At 54.0% G+C, this 22,819-nt stretch overlaps 1 protein-coding gene across 2 annotated transcripts; it reads left to right on the plus strand.

Annotated features, from left to right (window-relative positions):
* Nucleotides 1-13,268: 13,268 nt before the first annotated feature.
* Nucleotides 13,269-21,213, plus strand: HTR5A (5-hydroxytryptamine receptor 5A). Of its 2 annotated transcripts, none has more exons than XM_036247336.1 (2): nucleotides 13,269-14,009; nucleotides 20,355-21,213. In XM_036247336.1, exons 1-2 carry the CDS (start codon nucleotides 13,269-13,271, stop codon nucleotides 20,682-20,684), a joined length of 1,071 nt encoding a protein of 356 aa, XP_036103229.1. In that variant the 3' UTR covers nucleotides 20,685-21,213. The 2 variants fall into 2 exon arrangements, with proteins under 2 accessions (XP_036103229.1, XP_036103228.1); XM_036247335.1 differs by having other exon boundaries at nucleotides 13,269-14,003.
* The last annotated feature ends 1,606 nt before the right edge of the window (nucleotides 21,214-22,819 follow it).

The following is a 22,819-nucleotide window of genomic DNA, read 5'->3' on the forward strand; positions in this document are numbered from 1 at the left end:
GAGAGGGAGAGAGAGACATCAATGAGAGAGAAACATCGATCGGCTGCCTCCTGCCCACCCCTTGGTGGGGATCAAGCCCAAAACCTGGGCATGTGCCCTGACCTGGAATTGAACCTGCAACCCCTCCGTGCATAGGATGATGCTCAGCCCACTGAGCCACACGGGCCAGGGCAGAACCCAGCATTTTATAATAAGTAGCCCTATCAGACTATCTTAGTCAGAGACAATAAACTAACCACGAAGCATTGAAAACCACTAAATAATTATAACTAGAGGAAACTTTCTGAAGTCATCACTTGGTATAAACGGCTTCATAAAAGACTCAGTTTTCCCTCAGACTTGTCCACGGGTTAAACAGTTGACATTTTGGGGAGACTTAGTATGATAATCATAAGCCTACTATCTGTATGGCTTGTGGAAATCAAACAGGTCTAGTTCACTTGTGTTTACGTATGTATAAATGTAAACATTGGTGGATAACTGTGTTTTCATGACGTACAGAAACGATCAAACCATTACTTTTTTCGAGAACAAAAGAGAGGCTGCATGTAGAAGATGCCTACATTTGCCTTTCCCCCGCTTGTGAAGTATCTTCTGTCGATCTGAACGTCAGTCCCTGCAGGGCAGAGATGGACAGAGACAGCACACAGTGTCCATCTCTGATCCGCAGCACCGGGCCTCCTGGGACCAACCCAGATCTGCCCAGGGGCTCTCGAGGGAAGCGTGGGTGTCGGTACCATTTTAAACCAAACATAACACGTTTAGTGGCCTGAAGCAGTCTGATGGTAGGAAATTCACATTCATGGGACATTGACTGAGCACCTAGGCGCGCGGCAGAGAGGGACGCTCGGCCACCAAGCCGGACCACGGAGTGACGGTTCCACTCCTCAGGCGCATGTTGAATGGCAGCGTGAGTGGTATGGGGTGATGGATCTCCAAGAGGGGAGACAGCCTGGGGATCCGGGTGGTTCAGGAGGGCCTCGTGGAGGAGGTGAGTCTTGAAAGGGCCCCGAGGATGGCGGAGAAGAGGGGACACCCACTGCTGCGTGGAGGAGTAGGCTGAGGTCACACCTGGGCGGGGGATGAACACGGCCAGAGGCAGGCCGGGGAGCAGGCTGTCTGGAGGGAGGTGCGTGGGGGGAGCCATGGAAGACAAACAGGAAATAAGTTGAGGACCCTCGGGGTACACCTCTGCACGGAGAAACCAGCACCACCCGCACTTCTCATAGATTAGAATGTGTCTATGACAAGTCCCTATAAAAATATACAGGTCCGGCCGCTGTGGCTCCGTGGTTGGGTGTCGACCCTGCACCCAAAGGTCGCCGGTTTGATTCCTGGTCAGGGCACACGCCCAGGTTGTGGGCTTGATCCCCGGTGAGGGGTGTGCAGGAGGCAGCCAGTGGATGTTCTCTCTCTCTCTCCCTCTCCCTTCCTCTCTCTCTAAGAATCAACAAAAACATATCCTTGGGTGAGGATTAAACACAACAATACACCTCTCCTACCGAAGTCGCTGGGTTTTGACTGTCGCATTTCATTTCATAAATGGGGCAGCAGGTTCAGAGACGTTAAGCCAGGGCTCAGCCAACGTTTTCCGTAAAGGGCCAGACAGAAAATGTGTCAGGCAGTCTGGCTCACGGGTGTCTGTTCTGGCTTCTGAAGGGCTGTCGCAGTGCAAACAGCCACAGTTAACACACATACCGGCCACCAGAACTCGACTCCCACAGACGGGCGGCGGCCAGAGTTCACCTGCGGGCCCCAGGTTGCTGCTCGGGGCCCCCAGGGTCGCGAACACGCACATGGAAGAAACCACGGCTAACCCCCAACAGGTGTACCTGACCCGGGTCCCTCTTTTACTTCATTGCGATAAGTCTAATCCCGGGAGGCCTGTCCGTATGCTTGACCATCGGGAAGACAGGGGAATTAGGGCTAATTAATTAGTCCAGACTTTGAAATCCGGAGAGAACAGGGCCTCATATTAAGTGCAAACAACCACCCTAAGTAATATATTTGTGGCACTTTCATTAAATTTTCTCTCGAATCTTGGAAAGTATGGATCTCCTGGCTGCCAACATTTTCATCTCGGATAATTACGAAGCCTCCCCAAATAATCATTTCTCGGTTTGGATGCGCAGCGGGGCTCCGTGCCAGCTGCCGCATCTTGATGGAGCTGTTTAATTTGAGGCTTATTAGCAACCACACAGGTGAGAATGGATAAAGTCTTAGCGAGACTCGTTCGTAGCATATCAAATATAAATACCTATTGTGCAGCGATGTTCACGGAAAGAAACATCAGCTCTCATCGAACAAGTTAAAACAACCCAGAGGCTACTGAGATAACTGTAGGGATTTTAGAGACATATTTCCAAGGTATTAATAAAAACCCTTTTTTTTAATTATTTTTTTAACATTTTATAAATGTCTTTGATGTGGCCATTATTGAAATAAAAACCCTTTTTATTACCAAAAAAAAGATAGTTATTTCAACATGCGATGACCTTTTCTGTGGATGTTCACAGCAGAAAACGGTCGCTAAATTAGGTGTGTGGTTTCTTAAATAAGTTCAGATACCTCTCTCTCTCCCTCTTATTTATTTATTTTTTTGTCTTCTACATGACCAATAGTTAAATTTTTTTCCTTTATTGATTTTAGAGAGAGAGAGGAACAGAGAGGGAGAGAGAGAACCATAGACGAGAGAGAACATTGATGCCCCCCCCCCCCCCCGGGGACCGAGCCCACAACCTGGGCATGTGCCCTGACCGGGAATCAAACTCTTGGTGCATGGGTTGACGCTCAACCACTGAGCCACACTGGCCAGGCACGACCAATAATTTTGAACTTTAACTTTAGAACAAATTTAGGGACTGTGACCCCAAAAGGGTGTCACTCAATTCTGAAAACACATTTTTTAAGGTACTAATATATACTATTTTTTTTCCTTTCATCCTAACCCAAGGATATGTTTTTCTTGATTTTAGAGAGAGAGGAAGGGGGAGAGAGAGAAACATGGATGTGAGAGAGACACATCGGCGGTTGCCTCCTGCACGACCCCAACCAGGGCTGTGAATCAGACCTGCAGCCCAGGTACCTGCCCTTGATCAGAATCGAACCCGAGACCCTCAAGGGCTGACACTCTAAATACTGAGCCAAACTGGCCAGGACTCCTTTTCTTTTCTTTTTTTTTAAACTTAAGAACACTACCCCTGCCCTGGCCGGTTGCTCAGTGGTTAGAGCGCCGGCCAGCAGACCGGAGAGTCCGGGTTCAGTTCCCGCCAAGGGCAAGTACCTCGGTTGCAGTGTCCCCAGCCCTGGTTGGGGTCGTGTGGGTGGCAACCAGTCGATGTGTCTCTCTCACATCCATGTCTCTCTCTTTCCCTCCCTCTCTCCCTCCCGCTCTGTCTGAAGATGAATACAAAAATGTCCTCAGGTGAGGATTAAAAAAAAAAAAACACCGCCCCCTAGAAAGCCAAAGACGATGAGGAAAGTCTTCCTAGTCGGGAACAGGAAGGCTACTGGGCGAACCACAAGAACAGCGAAGGAAGGAAGCCGTGGACACGCTCGGCTTGGTGGCCAGGACCCTCCGCTCCGTCCATCGTGACATCGGGGAGTCTCACTGGGGTGAACGAGAGACACTGGTGTCGCCTCGCTGCTGTTCCCCACACTCTCGTGCAGGAAAGAGCCCGTTCCGGACCTGCCGAGGGAAAGGAGACAGCGACCTTGAAAAGCCAAAAAGACAACCTCGGGGAACGCAGTCGCGATGTATTTTCATAGCGCTTTGCCCGGGTGACCATTCCAGCGACTCCATGATTCAGTGGAGTTCTGGCTTAGTCCTAACATGTTTCCCAGGGGGAGAGATTGCAACAATCATGAGAACGTTTCCAGAAGCCTGGATACATCAGAGGGTCGGGCGCATTCCAAGAACATGAAAGTAGCATCGTGAAAGTGAAACATTTACATTTACTTTAGGCTTCGTAATGTGTGTACACGTCATTCCATTTCTCTACCCCAGGTTCCTCCGAGCCGGAGCGAAGCTTCTTCATACTTGTTAGCAGTGGTAGGAGCACATCCACCCCGGCTGGGCAACTTGAATGTCAGTCCGTCCATTTCGCCCGCGTCCCGCAGCCTGTTATTCCCGGGGGTCCTTGCCCGGAACCCACCTTAGGAACAGTGCTTATATCCTGAATCAAATCTTTTCAGGTACAAAATTATTCATTCCAGCCGCCGTAACGCTAAATGAAGACCCGCCCCCCCGAAACGGCAAATGAAAATGAGAGACTTCGTCAGCGTCTCTCATGTTTTAAAAGTGTTTTTATTGATTTTAGAAAGGAAGAAATATCAGCCAGCTTCCTCCCATCAGCCGCCTCCTGCACGCCCCCTACTGGGGATCGAGCCCGCAACCCGGGCACGTGCTCTGGGCTGGCATGGAACCCGGACCTCTCAGCCCATGGGAGGACCCTCCGTCCACTGAGCCCCACCGGCCGGGGCTGTCAGGGTCTTGGGCTGATCTGTGCCCAGAATCATCTTTTCTCCCTTCCTCCATACTTTCACCCCAAATTTCCCCCCTTGTCTCTTCCTCATTCTCCCGCCCCGCTTGACTCAGCGTTATTCTTGCTCTTCACTTCTGTGGTGCTCAGACAGGGGCCAGAAGAAGCTGCAGTTGGCCAAGTGCGACACGCTCAGGGGAGGTTTGGCTCGGGCAGTCGACGTCAGATCCACGGCCCTTTGCACCTGGCACCCTGCCATCATGGTTCAGTTCGCAGCAGTGAGACATGTTGTTAAGATACTCGTTTTTGCGAAGGGATTCATTTCTACTGGCAAAAAGGACTCTTACGTATTCGCGCCGCCACTCAGCACAGTTCTTGACGGGCGTCTATTCTTGTGTCGTGTCCCCAGACGTGTTCTTCTCCCGTGCCACCCCGTGATAATTTGGGGCCCCCTGCTGCTGCCTTAGAGATGACCCGCACATGGGCCTTCTTACTCGTCCACACTTCTGTCTGGAACACAGGGGACCCTTGGTAGTGGGGTGCCCTGTTGGTGGGAGCCAGGGCAGCCCGTGCCTAGCCCAGCGCTTGCTGCCAAGGGCAAGGGGCTTATGGACCGGACCTCGTGGGAAGATGTGGTTGTGAATTCCAGCCATGACCACGTGACCCGCTGCAGAAACGGGACTGATAGTTACGAGTATTTCTCCCTCGCTCTGACCTGACTGTATTTATGCATCAGCGATATTTTTGTGTCTTCCCCCTTCCCCTTCCTACTACCTAACAAGATGCGTAGTTAGCCCCCACCGGTGTGGCTCAGCAGTCAGAGCGTCGGCCCGCAGAGCAAAGGGTCTCGGGTTCGATTCCCGGTCAAGGACACAAACCTGGGTTGCAGGTTCGATCTCCAGCCGCCAGTCCGCGTGCGGGGCTCGTGCAGGAGGCAACCAATCGAGGTGTCTTGCTCATAGCAATGTCTCTATCTCTGTCTCTCTCCCCATCCCTCCCTCCCTCCCACTCTGCAAAAAAAAAAAAAAAAATCAATGGGAAACATATCCCTGGGTGAGGATTAACACCAGCAACAAAAAGAGGCGGAGTTGACCTTCTATGTCAGCGTCTGGTTTCCAGGAGAGCAGAGGTGAGACTTGGCTCAGTGACCACAGGAAACGTCTTTTTTTTTTTTATCCTCACCAGAGGACATTTTTCCATTTTTTGTTCAGGTAGAGTGGGAGGGAGAGAGAGAGAGAAACATCGATGTGAAGGGACACATCGAGTGGCTGCCACCCGCACAACCAACCAGGGCCGGGGACAAACTGCAACCGAGGTACGTGCCCTTAGCGGGAACTGAACCCGGGTCTCTCCGGACTGCAGGCCGACGCTCTAACCGCTGAGCCAAACCAGCCAGGGCAGGAAACATCTTTGAATACAGGACCTTTGCACCTCGCCGGGGAGAGGTCGAGCACGCTTTCCGTGGCTGCAGGGCAGTGGGAGCAGCCTCCTCTGCTGTCTTGATTAGGAAGTTTAGGAGGGTTAAGAGCGTGTCTACGGGTGCCAAGTTGGCAAAGGGTGGAGCATGGTGGCATTGTCTTGATTGAGCAAAGTAGAAACTACATTTCCCAGAATCCTCTCCCCTGCACACTCTGGGTTCGCGGAGGCCACAAGGGACATTTGCCCAGGGTTTGAAGGCATTTTCTTTTTATGCCCCAAAGGCTGCTGCAGGGGCCCGTGGCCCCGTGGAAGCCCACGCGTGGCCCCGTGGCAGCACTCACACTGTAGCATGTGCGCTGCATCCCCGGCAGCGGTGGCTGGGCCCTCCCGCTGCTTCTCCACCTCCTGGGCCAGGGCTGTGTTCACATCCTGCAGCATCTCCTGGAGGACACCCCCTACAAGGAGGGACTGATGTGTATCCCAGACTGTGCTGCCCAGTTGCTCTGATTGAACCGAGAATCGGGATCTTGGATGCACGCAGTCACAAGCATGTGCCAACAGGAACACTGACCTCTGACTCTCCCAAGTCTTAAATCTCATCCCGTCTGCCTGCACCCTCGGGAGCCCGCCTGCTGGTTGCTCTGTCTCGGTACGGATCCCGCCTCTCTTCCTTGAGTCTCCCCAAAAGCTTTTGAGCATGCCCACCTTCTAAAGTCCAAACCGTCCCTCAGCCTGGATCCCCAGGGACCACAGGGATGGCATGGGAGTCCCACGCGGCTGCAGTGGAACCAGACACAGGCGGGGTGTGCACAGGAATAGAGCCAGCTGTTGACAGGTGAGGAAAATTAATGGGGGAGGCGGGCGCCAGCATCCAAGCAGCCTGCAAGCCAGCAGCGTACATAGAAGACACCATCTCTCCCACACTGCACCTCGCTCTCAAGGGGCAAAGTCACCGCGGGTCCGTGTCCTTCCTCCCATCGTCCGTGGGGGTATGAGAGAGGCTCTGCAGCTCCCAGTGACCCCAGTGTAGGCCAGCACCTCAATTTCCCACCCCCTGACTACCGCCCAGAGCGGAGGATGCCATTGACCCGGGATCACGGGGCTTCTCTCGGGAAGAGGAACTCAGCATCTCTTCTGAACCTTTCTCTACACAAACACACACGCCAACAGAATCACAAGTATTCCTGTCCCCTTCTACTTAAAAAATGCAATTACACGATGAGTTCCCACCGAATATATCCTGCCAGACCTCCACACCAATGCATCTAACTGAAAAACAAAAACAAAACCAGCCCTGGCCAGTTTGGTTCAGCGGTTAGAGCGTCGGCCTGCGGTCCAGAGAGACCCCGGTTTGGTTCCCGCTAAGGGCATGTACCTCGGTTGCAGTTTGTCCCCGGCCCTGGTTGGTTGTGCGGGTGGCAGCCACTCGATGTGTCCCTTTCACATCGATGTTTCTCTCTCTGTCTCTGTTCCTCTCTCTCCCTCCCACTCTACCTGAACAAAAAATGGAAAAATGTCCTCGGGTGAGGATAAAAAAAATTATTAAAAAAAAAAACAAAAACAAAAAACAGACAATCATCTCATGGATTCCCCATCGTGGCTCTACCATGATCCGCGGGACCCGAACCCGAGCGCCCGCCTGCAGCTGCTCCTGATTTTCGCCACCACAGACACCGCTGCACAGACGGCTGTGTTCCAGGCCAAGAGCTGGGGCTTGGAGTCCTGTAGGCTCGAACCCCGAGCCTCGGAGGACTGCCCAACCACAGAACGCGCACCTGCTCCACTGCGACGGGTCCTGCCAGGCGACTTCCTCCCCGGATTACGTATCTTCCCACCAGCGTTTCTCATTACCGCCAGCCACGGACAGAGGGCCTTCCGCCACACGCTCACCAGCCGTGCACGTTCTGATACTTTTCACCCATCGAGTTAGACAAAATGAAGAAGACAAGAGGGTGCCTGGGACACTTCACCCACACGTGCCACCATTGTCCTGCACGAGGGTGGCCGGTGACAGCCACCCACTGGCCTGGTCATTCTGTCCTAAGTGTTCTAGTCTGGAGGATGCTCCCTGAGGATATTAAATACGTGTGTGTGTGTTTTGTTTTCAAATGTACTGTATGCCTGTTCCCTTTGGTCCATCACCCACACGCCTCCTTCACAGACTCCCTCCTGCCGACACCCCACCTTCCTGTCTGGAGGACACTGTCATCATGTCGTCCTGGTGGGACCACTTCTCTCGCACGCAGTGGATGATGAGGTGCACCACCCACAGCCTGCCCACTGGGAGGCGCTGTCCATCAGGGCCACCCCGATGGGGCCTGATGCAACCCCGGCTTTCCTGTGCTCGGACCAGCACCCCAGCTGGCTCACCTGGGCACCCCTCCCACCCTGTCTTGCTTCCGATCCGCTTTGAGCCAAGGGCCAGGGGCTCACCCTTGACAGGGGACCAGGTGGTCCAGGCTACTTGCTTGTGGGGTTCCTTGCCCCCCGCCCTGCTGTGACTGCTTCCGTTTGCTTCTCCCCCCGGAGCCCATCTTGGGGGGGAGGGCTGAGGATGCCGATCGTGGTGCTGTGTCTCAGCCCACCGTCACCTCACAGCCGGGCACACCAGACGTGGCACTGCCCACGGCGCAACGTTTCCCGTGCAGATGGCGTGACTCCAGCCAGAACCTGGGAGTCTGTATTGCGACTCTCTTACTGTGTTCACCATAAAACCTCCAAAGAATCTTCTCCATCACAGGCACCCCTGGAACCAGGAGGTTTGCCAAGTCTCCAGGCCCAAGCTGAAGGGTGCTCTTCCCCACAAGCAGGACCCTTGGCAGAGCCCTCTCCTGCTCTTCTCCACCCAAAGTGGGCCGCTGGACCGGGTATCCTTGCGTGTGGATTGTGTTGCCGGTGCCAGCCAAAGTGACAGCCGAGCACGTGCTTCCCCTGTAGTGGCTGGAAGTCCCCAGGACAATCATTTTCTCCTCCACTGTAAGCAACACCCTGCCACGCCCCCGACCACGGGGCCCCTAATCTCCACTGACGTGGCGGGTGCTGGAATCCGAATCTCCCCAGGGTTTATCTCCCTCCCTTTCAAGCTCACGTGTCTTACCAAGGCCGCCAACAGACTTGCTCAGCCAGTTCCGTGAACACCCCGCATCCGCACAGGGGCCCAGGGGGATGTGGGGAGAACGCCCGCCCAGCGGTGACTGAACATTGTGCTCCCTGGCCTCCTTCTCGTTCGTCCTGATCACTGAGCATCACAAAGAGGGTTGGTTTCCATGGGTTTTCGCGACACACATTTCCTGGAACATGGATGTGAACCGGGAACATTCGAAACGTCTTCGTGCACTAATCCGTTGAAAACAAGAGAGCCAACCCCTTCCATGTTTACGTACGTGACGTCTTCATGAACAATAACCATTTCCAAAGAACGGTTGAGGGGCTCTGTCTGTTTCCGCAGGTCTCATCAAGACAGCTGCACTGTGGTGTCTGCTTCTGTGCCCCATCTGCTGTGATGCGTGTAAGTTTACGAAGAACGCCTCGCAGAAATCACAGCTGACAAGTGGAGCAGCGTTTCAATAGTCTTTTCAGATGATTACAGACATCTTTCTGGCATGGCTTTTCAAAACATAGTAATTGGTCCTTTCACCCGGCCAGGGTGGCTCCGTGGATTGAGCGTTGTCCCAGGGACTGAGAGGTCCCGGTTCAATTCCCAGTCAGGGCACATGCCCGGGTTGTGGGCTCCATCCTCAGTAGGGGGCAGGCAGGAGGCAGCCGATCCATGTCTCTCTCTCTCTCACCTGGATGTTTCTCTCTCTCTCTTTTCCTCTCTCTCTCTCTCTCAAAATCAATAAAAACATATTTAAAAAATAATAATAATTGGTCATTTTTTCAAGGGTTTCTGCAGTATGGAATCTCAACACATGCACTTTTGGGGTGCTCTGTGGAGTTAAAAATCCATCGGTCTGTTTTTCCCTTTGAGATGGATCGCTCATCCTCTGTGATGCTGTAGCATCACACCCTGGTCATTTGGGTACTATAGCATCCCTGAATCACCCAGATAATATAGAATCCAGACTTTCCTGATCTGGACACACGTCCCTGTACAGGATCAAAAAAAAAAAAAAAAAAATCGCGTTGGTTATCATCACCACCGGTCTCATCAGAATGGCCTTTATGTTCAAGTCACAGCGGTAAATAGGAGTTTTCCAAAATTCGGATTTTCACTTAAAGCCTCCAATTGTTCAGGTCACCAATCCTGTCCGTCGTCTCCTTTGAAGTAAAGGCTCACTTCGTTTATCTTGAGAAAATGCCCGCCAGATAGCTAAGCCTGAATCATGACCATTTATCTGCCAGGAGTTCTTTCAAGTAAAAATGATGCTTTATAAAAAAAAAAAAATTTTTTTAAAGCCATTAGTTTGACTCACTTCATTTTAATGTAACCATCGCTTTAAAGACCCTATTTCCGAACACAGACGCCCTTTGAAGCACGGGGGTTAGGACTTCAGCGTATGAATTTTGAGGGAGAATTCACCCCCGATTCAGCCCAGAGGTGGTAAGCCAAGAAACTGTGTCCCTTGAAGCTTGTGTGTGTGCGGGGGGGGGGGGGGGGGTACCTGCTTACATTTTGTTTTTGTTTTTTTATTTTGTTTTTTTTTATCCTCACCCGAGGACATTTTTCCATTTTTTGTTCAGGTAGAGTGGGAGGGAGAGAGAGGAACAGAGAGAGAGAGAGAGAAACATCGATGTGAAAGGAACACATCGAGTGGCTGCCACCCGCACAACCAACCATGCCGGGGACAAACCAACCAAGGTACGCGCCCCTAGCGGGAACCGAACCCGGGTCTCTCTGGACCGCAGGCCAACGCTCCAACCGCTAAGCCAAACTGGCCAGGGCTACATTTTGTTTTTTAAGCTAAAATGATGGCTCTGCTTGAAGATACAAAGCTGGAACATCTGATGTTTCCTTTGTGACTGTAATGAGATGCACCAGAATTTCTCCACACACTTGTTTCTTCTGGAAGAGCTCCATGCACGCCTTCTTTATGAGAGCATTCTACTTAGTTGTTAACTTTATGACACTCCAATTTTCACAAAGCATGCTCAGTTATCCCTGGCCGGGCCCCCTGTGAGACTCCTGCTCACTTAACTGTCGATAAGGCTGCTGCACCACGCAGCTCAGGTGGGAGTATAATTGCAAGCTCACGATGCCACTGATGATCTGCACCGGGAGAGCATCGAAAAGGCCTGTGAGCCGGATGTGTGGCTCACCCACTGCGCCTCCGGGGGGCGGGGGGGCTGAACACGAACCCCGGCAGAATTGCTCACAGCATTTTAATTTTTTCCAGGAAGAGGTTTTGTCGTTTACATCACATTCCAGTTGGTTCTGTGACCCCAAGAAGGCGATGTGCTGGGACTCAACACAAGACTTGCCCTTGGCCAGAGGCACACAGTAGCGGTGCCCACAGGCAGCCCCCAGCCGCTCTTTTTCGGGGATATTTGGGGAAGCATCACTGCCAATCATCGCGTAGTTAAGGAATAACATTCTCATCAACGTTTCCCAACAGCATCCTCTCCTCTGGGTCCCAGCACAGGAGGTCCTCTGTCCTCAGTGTCTTCTCTTTACACCACTAGAAGCCAAATCTTCTGACAAGACTGGGTGCTACTTTAAAAAAATTTCTTTTCTATATTGATTTGAGAAGGGGGGGAGGGAGAGAGAGAGATAGAAACATCAATGAGAGAGAATATCAATTGGCTGCCTCCTGCGTGCCCCCCACTGGGGATTTGACCCACACCCTGGGCATGTGCCCTGACCGGGAATCGAACCGGCGACCTCTCGTGCATGGGTCGATGCTCATCCACTGAGCCACACCGGCCGGGCCAGGGTTCTCCTTTTCGAATAGCTTCAAGACTTCTGGCCAAATTTGCAGCCAGTCAACTGTGAATGCACAGGATTTCATGACACCCCTGGTATGCCCTTCAAAAAAAAAAAAAAAAGCTTAAGGTTATTGTATTTTCTTTGTGTTTTCTCATTTTCCTCATTCCCATTCATTTTACCTTAGTCTATCGCGTGTCTGTGGGGGGGAGCCTAACTTCTGGGTAGGAGCTTCCGATATTCTCAGTTATTATGGATGTGTGCATGGTTGTGTGCAGATGTGTGGGGGTAAGAATTAAAGGCGCCCCCTTTCCGTGAGATGGTGCTTTCAGGACAATCCCCAAATGTCCCCTCCCTGCAAGCAAATTGAGTGGAGCCCACTGAAGAGTGTGTGCAGGTTCTCTGTGGGGAAGTGGATTCCGTGTTCTGGCTCCAACACCTCAGCCTCTCTAGGAACAGCAGTAACTACTATCTTGCCTTTTCTCCTTAAAGGAAAACAGCCTTTTAAGGGAAGCGCCGAGGAGGTGGCATGGTGTAAGAGGGAGGCAATCATGGACTGAAAGCTTCCAGAGAAGAAAGGCCAGCGATATTATCTCAGACCCTAAACTCAAACACATGCACTAAGACAAACGGCTACGCAAAAATGAGAACCCCCTCGGGGCTCCCAGACCACCCCTAGGAAGATGTGGGTAGGGGGTGGCGAGAGGACGATTTCAAGGAAAGTTCCTCGGGGAACTTGCTCCCCTCGGGGAACTCGGTTGCGGGGAAGGCGGCAGAACCATGGACAGCACCAGAGGCGGGGATCCGCTCCGGTGCGGAGAGGTGGCAGCACCGCGGACAGCGCCGCGCGCTCCGGGCGAGAGGTGGGGAGGGGCGAGCTTATCAGCTGATGTCTTACGTAGGCTGGATCCCCAGTTTGATAAAGCTGGTCCGGTGGGCACGCCAGGGTCCCCTCTTCGGAGCTGCAGCCCCGGACCAGGTGGGGCGGGGACGGGAGAACAGCAGAAGGCAGGTCCCAGAAAGCAGGTCCCTGCTTGGAGTCCCCGCTTGCCGCCGAGGCGGCCGCCTAGAGAGAGGGGCGGGCACTCAGGCAGTGCTCCTGGAAGTCCTGCTCTGACGCACCACTCTTTTAAGACACCCACACGCTCCGGGGCGCCCAGCTTCTCCCCGACTTGGGAGATGCTCGGCTGCGGGTGACCAGACTGCTGTCTCCGCCAAGGTGAAGAGCCCAGGACAGGTGACAGCTCAGGCGAACCCTGGTTGAGAGACGCAGCCCCTGGTTCTGCTTTCCTCGCCTCTGAGGGGTTCAGACCTGCCTCTGCTTGTAACCCAACGCCGTCCTCCTCGTCACGCCATCTCCCACAGATGCTCACAGGCGCTCCCCAGAAACCCTGCCACTGGCCAGAGGTTGCAAACATCCGGAGGGGCTCCGTGCGCAGTGGCCACCTGATGTCCTCCTGAACGCCCCCTCTGCACGCACCCTGAGCCGGTCTCCTGACCCAGAGATGGATTCGCCTGGGAACCTAACCTTCTCCCTCTCCACCCCGTCCCCTCTGGAGACCAACCTCAGCCTGGGCACCGAAGACTCGCGCCCTAATCCAGTGCACCTCTCCGTCTTCGGGGTGCTCGTGGTGATCTTGCTGGGCTTACTGGTGGCCGCGACGTTCGCCTGGAACGTGCTGGTGCTGGCGACCATTGCCCGCGTGCGCACCTTCCACCGCGTCCCGTACAACCTGGTGGTGTCCATGGCCCTCTCCGACGTGCTGGTGGCCACTCTGGTCATGCCACTGAGCCTGGTGCACGAGCTGTCCGGGCGCCGCTGGCATCTGGGCCGGCGGCTGTGCCAGCTGTGGATCGCGTGTGACGTGCTCTGCTGCACCGCCAGCATTTGGAATGTGACCGCCATCGCGCTGGACCGCTATTGGTCCATCACCCGCCACTTGGAGTACACGCTGCGCACACGCAAGCGCGTCTCCAACGTCATGATCGCGCTGACCTGGGCGCTGTCGGCGGTCATCTCCTTGGCGCCGCTGCTCTTCGGCTGGGGGGAGACCTACACCGAGCGCAGCCGGCAGTGCCAGGTGAGCCGCGAGCCCTCCTACGCCGTGTTCTCCACCATGAGTGCCTTCTACGTGCCCCTGTGCGTGGTGCTGTTCGTCTACTGCCGGATCTACAGGGCCGCCAAGCTGCGGCTGAGCCTCAGGAAGAACAGCGTCTATCCCGCGCCGAGGGCTGCGGAGGTGGGTGTTGCGGGCCCTTAAACACGCTTTGCTAGCACCTGTGCAGGCTTTACCCCCAGTCCACCTCCCCTCGAGTTGGTTGAAAGTGGAACTTTTTAGGGTTTTTTTTTTGGGGGGGGTGCAGGAGGAGGAAGAGAGGGGGGCTGGGTGGAAGACCAGAAGCAAGCATCAGACTGACTTTGCTCAGTATCCCAAGGCCATAGATGCCCTTAATCACCTCTGATGGGTCACTTCCTTATTTGCAAAGCAGGGGGTCTGGACCACCTAGTTCTCCAGGCCCCACAGGGCTCTAACGTTTAGAACAGGGCAAGAAGTCCGTGCCTGGGGCTAATCCTGGGTAAACTGGCAGCTTCCTGCCCTTGGGGGGTGGGGGTGGGGTTCCGAGCAGGAGGGAAGGGCCGGAGGGTGACATGATTTTGCAGGCAGATGACCATGCAGCAGGCAACACAGATTACTCTTTCGACCCAGACTATTTCTTTCTTGGCCAATTACAGCAACTAATTTTGCAAACTGTGGTCTCTCCCGGATCACTGACGGCTGTATCCCAGCTGCGAGATCAAAGATGTTTTCACACCGGACTGGGAGCCGGCCTTTGTTACGGGATCCCGCAGCCCCGGCTGTGCTCTGGGCCCAGCCCCACGACCCCTTGGGCTGTGTGTGCCCCCGGGGAGCAGAGCGCAAGGCCGCCAAAGCATGCCACCCGCCCGCCCTCCACAAGTGGCATTTCACGTGGCAACTGCAACCACCACAGGGAGGGCTCCTTTCTCATTTTTGTTGTTAACTCTTAGCAGTCTGACCCTGGGACCCCAAATGTACGAGGACTGAAGCCAGTGGCTGTGGACCGTCCTCCCCCGGCCCCCAACTCACTGCCAAGGATGGTCCCTGCAACCTCATTAACATACACAAATAGACCCGAGACCCATGCAGCCCCCTCTCCTATCCTCGGCTCTGGGAGAACAAGGTACATTCAATTAAGCACCCTGAGCACGTCTGTGCTCGGCGCAAGGGATGGAAGAATGAAGACGTCATCTTTGTCGTGAAGAGTTGTCTAGGGAAGGACGTGCGTACCTCCTGCCAGTCCCAGAATGACCGTCAGGAGTCAGGTCCAGCCCTAAGCAGCCAGTCAAGCCCAGAGGGACCAGGGGTGGAGGTTAGGGAGGAAGGAGACAGCATCACTCAAGAGGCAAGATGGAAAGGGGGTTAGCTACCTGTCCTTTTATCCAAAACAGTGGTCTCCATCAGGGGTGATTTTACCCCCCCCCCCCCGGGGAGGCATTTGGGATCCTGGGACTCATTTCTGATGATGAGGACTTGGAGAGTGGGCGCTAATAGCACCTAGTGTGCGGAGACCAGGGATGGAGCTAAACTTGGTCCAAGGCCCAGGACAGTGCCCCCCACAGAGAGAATCACTCAGACCAGCATGTCCACAGCGCCAGGTGTGGGCAACCCTGATCTGTTCGATGTCTAACTGGGCAAGAGGGCACCGAAGTGCTTGGAGCTCCTGTGTGTGAGACCCCCCTTCGCCCCAATTCCGGGTCAGGAAAAGAGGCCCACTGCCTCCAAGACCCCTGTTCCAGGGACCCTTGGCTGCCCATCCGCAGGTCAAGACAGTGTCCGGTCTGTGCCAAACACACTTTACCAGGGGAAAGCAGTCAGTGGTGTCTCCGGGTGCCCTGGGAAGGAAGACAGCTCTCCTTCGGAGATAACAGAAGCAAAGCATTGTGACATCTTTGTGCTTTTCAATCTATTTTTTAGCTCGGCTTCATTCCCCCTCCCCCTTGTTCTCTGCCAGATGACTTTGGGGAAAATGCACCCCTCGGCTTGGCAAGGCCACTGAGGGACCCTGCCTGTCTCAGGGGGCTGTCTGTCCTCGTGTCATGGGAAGGGTTAACACAAACCCTGGCAGCAGGTGCAAAAGTTTCCCGATGCAGTCCTACCACGGACTCGCTGGGTTACCTGGGGAACACAGCACTTCCTGCTCTGCGTCGGCTGAGCTCTGCACACACGCACACACGCCCCGAACGCCCAACCCTTGTCAGACAGCGAGGTGGGGGTGGAAAACGTGAGCCAGACAGGCCTTGCCCTTGTCACGGGGCGATGAGGCCATTCCTGAAGCTCAGAACCGAAGGGACACTGAACTGATTGCTCCCCCGAGCACAAGAGAGCCGGGGTTGGGCCGAGCTCTGCAGCTCTTAGGTGGCACTGGGGGAGGAGTGGAGTGCAGGCTCGGGGGGACCTCCCGAGGTGTGAGTGGGTTGCCCTCCCCCTGTGGGCAACTTTGTTAGCCGGTCGCTACTCCCGGGGAGATGACTGGAGCTGGTCCCTCCCCCCTCACCTGGCTGTCAGAGGGGAGGGGCTGGCCCTGGGAAACGGCTTTCGAAAGCAAGTCCACGGGGATGGCTTGTCCTGAGGGACAGAGTGGGTTCGATGGGCTCTGGGCCACAGGACACTCATTCTTGCCCTAGGTTTGTGGGGACACTTTGTCCTCAGTCCCTCGCTCTTTTTTTTTTATCCTCACTTGAGCACATTTTTCCATTTTTTATTCCGATAGAGCAAGAGGGAGAGAGAGAAACATCCATGTGAAAGAGAGACATCGAGTGGCTGCCACCCACATGACCCAACCAGGGCCGGGGACAAACTGAAACCGAGGCACGTGCCCTCAGCGGGAACGGAACCCGGGTCTCTCTGGACCGCGGGCCGACGCTCTGACCACTGAGCCAAACCAGCCAGGGCTCTCAGTCCCTCACTCTTGGTCCTCATTCAGCCAAAGCTTCCAGCGAGACCACCAGGGATGGGGCAGCTCTTCCTCCTGCCGTGGGGAGGGCTGAGGGTCAGCAACCGCGTGGGCCCTGCGGCCAGATCACTGGCCAGGACAGAGCTGTGCGGAGCTTGGAGGGAGCCACGGAGTGTGCGTGACTTGGCGTGCGGCGCCCCCTGAAGGAGGTTCACTCGCACTCCAAACAACTCCGAGACAAACCACAAGCACTGTGGGAAGAGCTGATGGTCTCCCAAGGTACGAGCCCAGACCTTCCGGTGCTGATCAGTACAGGAAGTCCCAAGCTCCCCGTGTCTACCCGAGGTAGCCAGGTGGCCTTTTCTTTAGCTCCCAAAGAGATCATTTTGCCTCATCTGTAGCGTGAATTCAGGAGGCATGAAGTGTTTGCCCTGGGGTAGACGCCTCCCTGGTGGGCCGAGGTAAGACCTACTGGCCAGGACCACTTGGGTGGAGCTCCTCACACGGAGGCCCCCAAGCTCAAGCTGTATCAGGTAACTCTCCACCTTTTTTCTTTGACATCAAAACCTAACTCCCCCGATGGTCACTTTCCCCGGGGATCTTTTCCCTGAAAGAAGGTTATCTCTTTGGACTCCTTTTTTTTTTTTTTTTTTAATCCTCACCCGAGGACATTTTTCCATTTTTTGTTCAGGTAAAGTGGGAGGGAGAGAGAAGAACAGAGAGAGAGAGAGAGAGAAACATCGACGTGAAAGGGACACATCGAGTGGCTGCCACCCGCACGACCAACCAGGGCCGGGGACAAACCGCAACCGAGGTACGTGCCCTTAGCGGGAACCGAACCCGGGTCTCTCAGGACCGCAGGCCGACGCTCTAACCGCTGAGCCAAACCGGCCAGGGCTCTTCGGACTCCTTTGGAAGGAGATGTAGTTCACGGAGGGCATTGGAGAGTTCGTCTTTGGAATGACCTCACGGATGGTCCTGCTGAACACTGACTCTTCTTTCCGGGTAGACACGAAAAAGCCCGATTCCAACACAGGACGAAGAACCCAGAACAAGAGGTGATCAGCCCGGCCAGTGTGGCTCAGTGGACTGAGCGTCATCCCATGGACTGAGAGGTCCCGGTTCTATTCCCGTCAGGGCACACGCCCAGGTTGCAGCTCAGTCCCCAGTAGGGGGCGTGCAGGAGGCAGCCAGTCGATGTTTCTCTCTCACATCAGTGTTTCTCTCTCTCACACACTTCTTCTCTCTCTAAAAAATCAATAAAAACACATTTTCTAAAAAAGAGAGGTGGTCCACTTTGGCAAAGTTGCAGGTATGGTCTAGGTATATTGTCAGGACAGTCACCTCTCCGCGGGGTCATCTGCTCATCCCAGGGTTCTTGGTTTAACTGTCCGCATCCATGCTTCTGCTCCGGGACGCTCTCTGAAGAACCTCAGTTCAGGATTATTTCAGAGTGCATCCAAGCATCAAGGAACATACATGTGTTGTTCATTCTTTTTTAAAGAATACCCGAAAATGATGTTTCTCCAGCACGTTAAAGAGGTGAAGGGTTCTGACACATACCAGCTCTTAGTGTCTGTGCTTACCACCTGCTTACCAATTCTACGGGCTCCGTCACTGAACAGTCTGGCTTTCTGTTTTTGAAAAATTGGATTTTATCAGAGAGACTGGACAAACTGTGTGTCAAATCTGGTATTACCCCTTTTGCTTTTAACAGAATACCCATCAACAAACCATAGTAAGGGAGGGTTTGGTTCCAGAGTGTCAGGGTTCTGTTTGGGGCCAAGATACTTCTTCAATTACAGACACACAATCATGAGATTCCCCCCCCACCCCGCCCCCGCTGGTCACGGATTATACGGTGACTCATGCGCTGTTCGACTGGTGGGCGATAATAAGAGAGGCAGGACGAGGCGATGAGTCACAATGAACCGACCAGGAGAAAAATGCCGGGTGGGTTTTGTTAGCGCCGGGGACCTACTCTGCATGCAATGGACAACTGAAAGGCTTCGTGTAGGTTCTGAGGACGTGTGCACTGATTTCACGGAGGCCTGTCATTTTGCCGAGGCCAGGAGACAAAGCTTCGATTAGCAGGTTTCGAGGTGTGGGCTTCAAGAGGCTAGTCTCCCTGGCCGGGGACCACGTGGTCCAGTTAATCCACCGAGAGCGTGGCCCAGAATGGGGGGTATGTGTGCGAAAAGGCAGACTCCTGACAACACGGAGGATGAATGTGTGCTCTCATGCATCTCGCTCCCACGCATCTGCCTGCGGACTCAAGGGCTGTTGCCATTTCTCCGATAATGTCTCGAATGACACACCGCGTAGGTATGTTCAGCTAATGGGGTCCTGTCTCAGAACAGTGGCATATTCTCTGTGGAAGCAGAGCCCGCCCGCCCCCCCCCGAACCCATAGGTGTGTTACAGAAACTAAAAATCTGCTCTTCCAATAACAATCTGGAAATCTCAGTTGCAAGTTGGTGCACAGGAGTGGTGACGATTTTCACTGCTTGAAGTTTTCCACTAAATAACATGGACTTCCCTGTAAGCCTTTAAAAATGTACTGTGTACACCACACACTGCGTCCTTCGTTTGCCTCCTGGTACACTCAATCTTTTTAAAACAAAGATTTTTTCTTTATTGATTTTAGAAAGAGAGAGATAGAGCCCTGGCCAGTTTGGCTCAGCGGTTAGAGCGTCGGCCTGCGGTCCGGAGAGACCCAGGTTCGGTTCCCGCTAAGGGCATGTACTTCGGTTGCAGTTTGTCCCCGGCCCTGGTTGGTCGTGCGGGTGGCAGCCACTTGATGTGTCCCTTCACGTCAATGTTTCTCTCTCTCCCCCTTCCTCTCTCTCCCTCCCACTCTATCTGTACAAAAAATGGAAAAATATCCTCGGGTGAGGATTAAAAAAAAAAAAAAAAAGAAAGAGAGAGATAGAAACATGGATGAGAGAGAACACCGACTGGCTGCCTCCTGCATGCCCCCCACTGGGGATCGGGCCCACAACCCAGGCATGTGCCCTGACCGGGAATTGAACTGGCGACCTCCTGGTGCAGGGGTCGACGCTCAACCACTGAGCCACACCGGCCGGGCTAATCAATGTTTTTTAAAATAAATTTTTTCTGTTTTGAATTTTTTTGTGAACTTACTACAAGCCCATGTGCTTTCTCCTCTTTAGACAACTAACACCCTCAGCTGAAGGATCTGTCCTTCCCCTGTTTGTATGGAAGGCACGGAGACACCCATATAAGCTGTGTTGTTCCGCATCTAAACAGAGACCATTCCTGCCCTGGCCGGTTTGGCTCAGCAGTTAGAGTGTTGGCCTGAGGACCAGAGTCCCGGGTTCGGTTCTTGCTGAGGGCACGTCCCTCAGTTGCGGTTTGTCCCCAGACTCAGTTGGGGTCGTGTGGGTGGCAGCCAGTCGATGTGTCTCTCTCACGTTGATGTTTCTCTCTCTCTTCCCCCCTCTCTCCCTCCTGCTCTATCTGAAGATAAATGCAAAAGTGTCCTCGGGTGAGGATTAAAAAAATAAAATAAAAAATAAATATAGACCATTCCTCTTGGAACTTTAGTGGGACAGGGCATTGCTGGCTCCTCACAAACCTTCTGCTTACCTTTTCCAGAGGGTCCCTGCTCGGGAGCCCCAGACGCTGTTCACGGTCCGCAACGCCACGGTCACCTTCCAGACGGAAGGCGACACCTACAGGGAGCAGAGGGAGCAGAGAGCGGCCATGATGGTGGGCATTCTCATCGGGGTGTTTGCCCTCTGCTGGATCCCCTTCTTCACCACGGAGCTCGTCAGCCCCCTCTGCTCCTGCGACCTCCCCGCCATCTGGAAGAGCATCTTCCTGTGGCTGGGCTACTCCAACTCCTTCTTCAACCCCCTGATCTACACGGCGTTCAACAAGAACTACAACACCGCCTTCAAGAACTTCTTCTGTAGACAGCACTGAGTCCCAGCGCCTGGGATGACAAAGGGCTATTTCCGTAACTCAGTGAAGTGTCCAGTGTGGTCTGTGTCCCCCACCCCAGCCAGCACCGTGTAGGAGACACTAGTCCTTCACCTTCCCCTGGGTGGCCCCTGATGCCCCACTTCCCCACCGCTAGCTAGGAAGGTGCCGTTCGGCGACCTTCTTTGTCTCATTGAGCTCGTGTTTGCCGCTCTGCGCCTAACAGCTACCGCCGCTGCCCGCCAAGTGCTCCTCCCTCTCCCAAATCTAGCATGGCCATCACCCTTGTGCCTGAGCAGTTCAACAGGGCAGGAGAGAGGGAGACAACAAAACAATCTGGGCAGGGTGCGCGAGGGTTTGCAGAACGCATAGGAAGTGACAATGGCAAGGTCTGGGGCGGGTCTCGGAACCATCATTCCGCGGTGTCGTGAGAGAGTCCCCATTTCACACGTTCCTCCCACGGTCCTCATGAGTTCCGCCGAGTAGTTCTCGTGTGTGTTCTAGTATGTGACCACAAACTATTGTCTCTAAATGTAATAAAGTCCACAGCTGCCTCTCTGTAAGACCAGCGAACATCGACTCTGTGGTTTTGTTCGCGCACACGTGCGCACACACACACACACACACACAAGTATGGGCGAGGCAAATGCTCACACTGGCTAATTTATCCTAAAACGCAACCCGCCCACCTGGAATAGGAACCAGAAGGCAGATCCAACGCCCCCTTCCAGGTCAGTGCAACAGTTCCCGCGCACGGAGGCAGGCACCCGTTCCGTAGCATCTGTCAACCTCGTCTACAGGCTGTGGTTTTGTCGTACGACGTGGATTCGGATGTTGCCGGACCGAGACCTTTCGTGCGGGAATCGTGAATTCACAGGAAAGCAGTTGTCACAACACCGTCGACTCCTTCGCTCCAGTTTTAGAAGCGAGGGCAGCAAAGTCACGATCACCAGACACGGGCCCTCTGGGGGGACAGCGGGCTGATGTGCTTACTGCTCTTTATTTATTGGTGTGTGTGTGCCAGTGATGAGGTCACCGGCAACCGAGGAGAAAGGCGGAAACATGACAAAATGTGGTCTCCGCCCCCCCCCCGCCCAGACACCCCTGTGAAACTCCTGCGGCCGGTAAGTGACGCCGCTGTGTTTGTGTGAGCGTATAAAACCCGGGTCACGGCACCCACCTTTAAAACGATCTCACGCGACAGAACCGTCTGTGTTCTGCCTCCGAATCTGGAAGGCGTGAACGTAAAAATCAGGTAGTACGACCTCCGCGGCCACGACCATACACGTAATTGTGCGTTCTCTTGCAGATAATAAATCATATCAGTTAGGATGTCAGACACGGAACAGCGTGCTCACACGTGGTCCTGGCTTGCAGTGAGCAGGGAAAGACAGGTCACGGCCGTGCAGACAGGCAGCGCATCTCGGGAGGCCCGTTGATCCGTGCGTTTCTCCGGAAACACCTTAGAGAGTTCTCTGTCCCCCACAGTGCCACACCCCCCGTTTCTCAAAACACAGACTGTTTGCTATTGCGTTGGCGTCCCCCCTGGTTCTAGGGACCAGGGAGACAACAGGCTGCTACCACCTCCTGGTGTTAGAACAAGAACGGTGCTTCCAACACGTCACTCAGTGCCCCAGCGCGGCGGACAAACCCCGGCCAGCGCGGGGCCCGCGGGGCGATGGCGTCAGAATCCAGGGGGACATTTTAAACAGTCTATTCCTGCTGCAAGGCCACACCCCTTTTTTAAATTTATTTATTCTACTCCATCATCTCAGCGTCTGTCTTACGGTTCAAGAAGGATTTAGTCCCTTCCGATTTTCCAGTCCGGTGACACCCCAGGAAGATGTCCCACAGATACGGTCACACGTGTCTGGCCTCAAATTCCCCTTGGTCCCTCCCCTCGGGATTCTGCACGCCTTACTGGAGATAGATAGTCTTCTAATATTAATGTCAATCTCCAACGGGGGTTATTAATAGTTTCCTAAGGCAACTAAGTTTCATTGCTGTTATTATTCAACATGTATCCAACACCTCCCAGATGTCGCTCAACACACACCCTGTATAAACACCATCTGCAAAAGACACCCAGAGCCAAACGCTGGGCTGGGCGGAGGGAGGAGTAGCAATTAATTCCTTAG

This window comes from Molossus molossus, unplaced genomic scaffold (genome assembly GCF_014108415.1).
Source record: "Molossus molossus isolate mMolMol1 unplaced genomic scaffold, mMolMol1.p scaffold_m16_p_7, whole genome shotgun sequence".
Lineage (NCBI taxonomy): Eukaryota > Metazoa > Chordata > Mammalia > Chiroptera > Molossidae > Molossus > Molossus molossus.

Coding starts and splice junctions, on each gene's coding strand:
- HTR5A (XM_036247336.1), top strand. CDS start 13,269: ATGGATTCGCCTGGGAACCTAACCTTCTCCCTCTCCACCCCGTCCCCT. Junction 14,010..20,354: donor CGAGGGCTGCGGAGGTGGGT/GTTGCGGGCCCT, acceptor TACCTTTTCCAG/AGGGTCCCTGCTCGGGAGCC.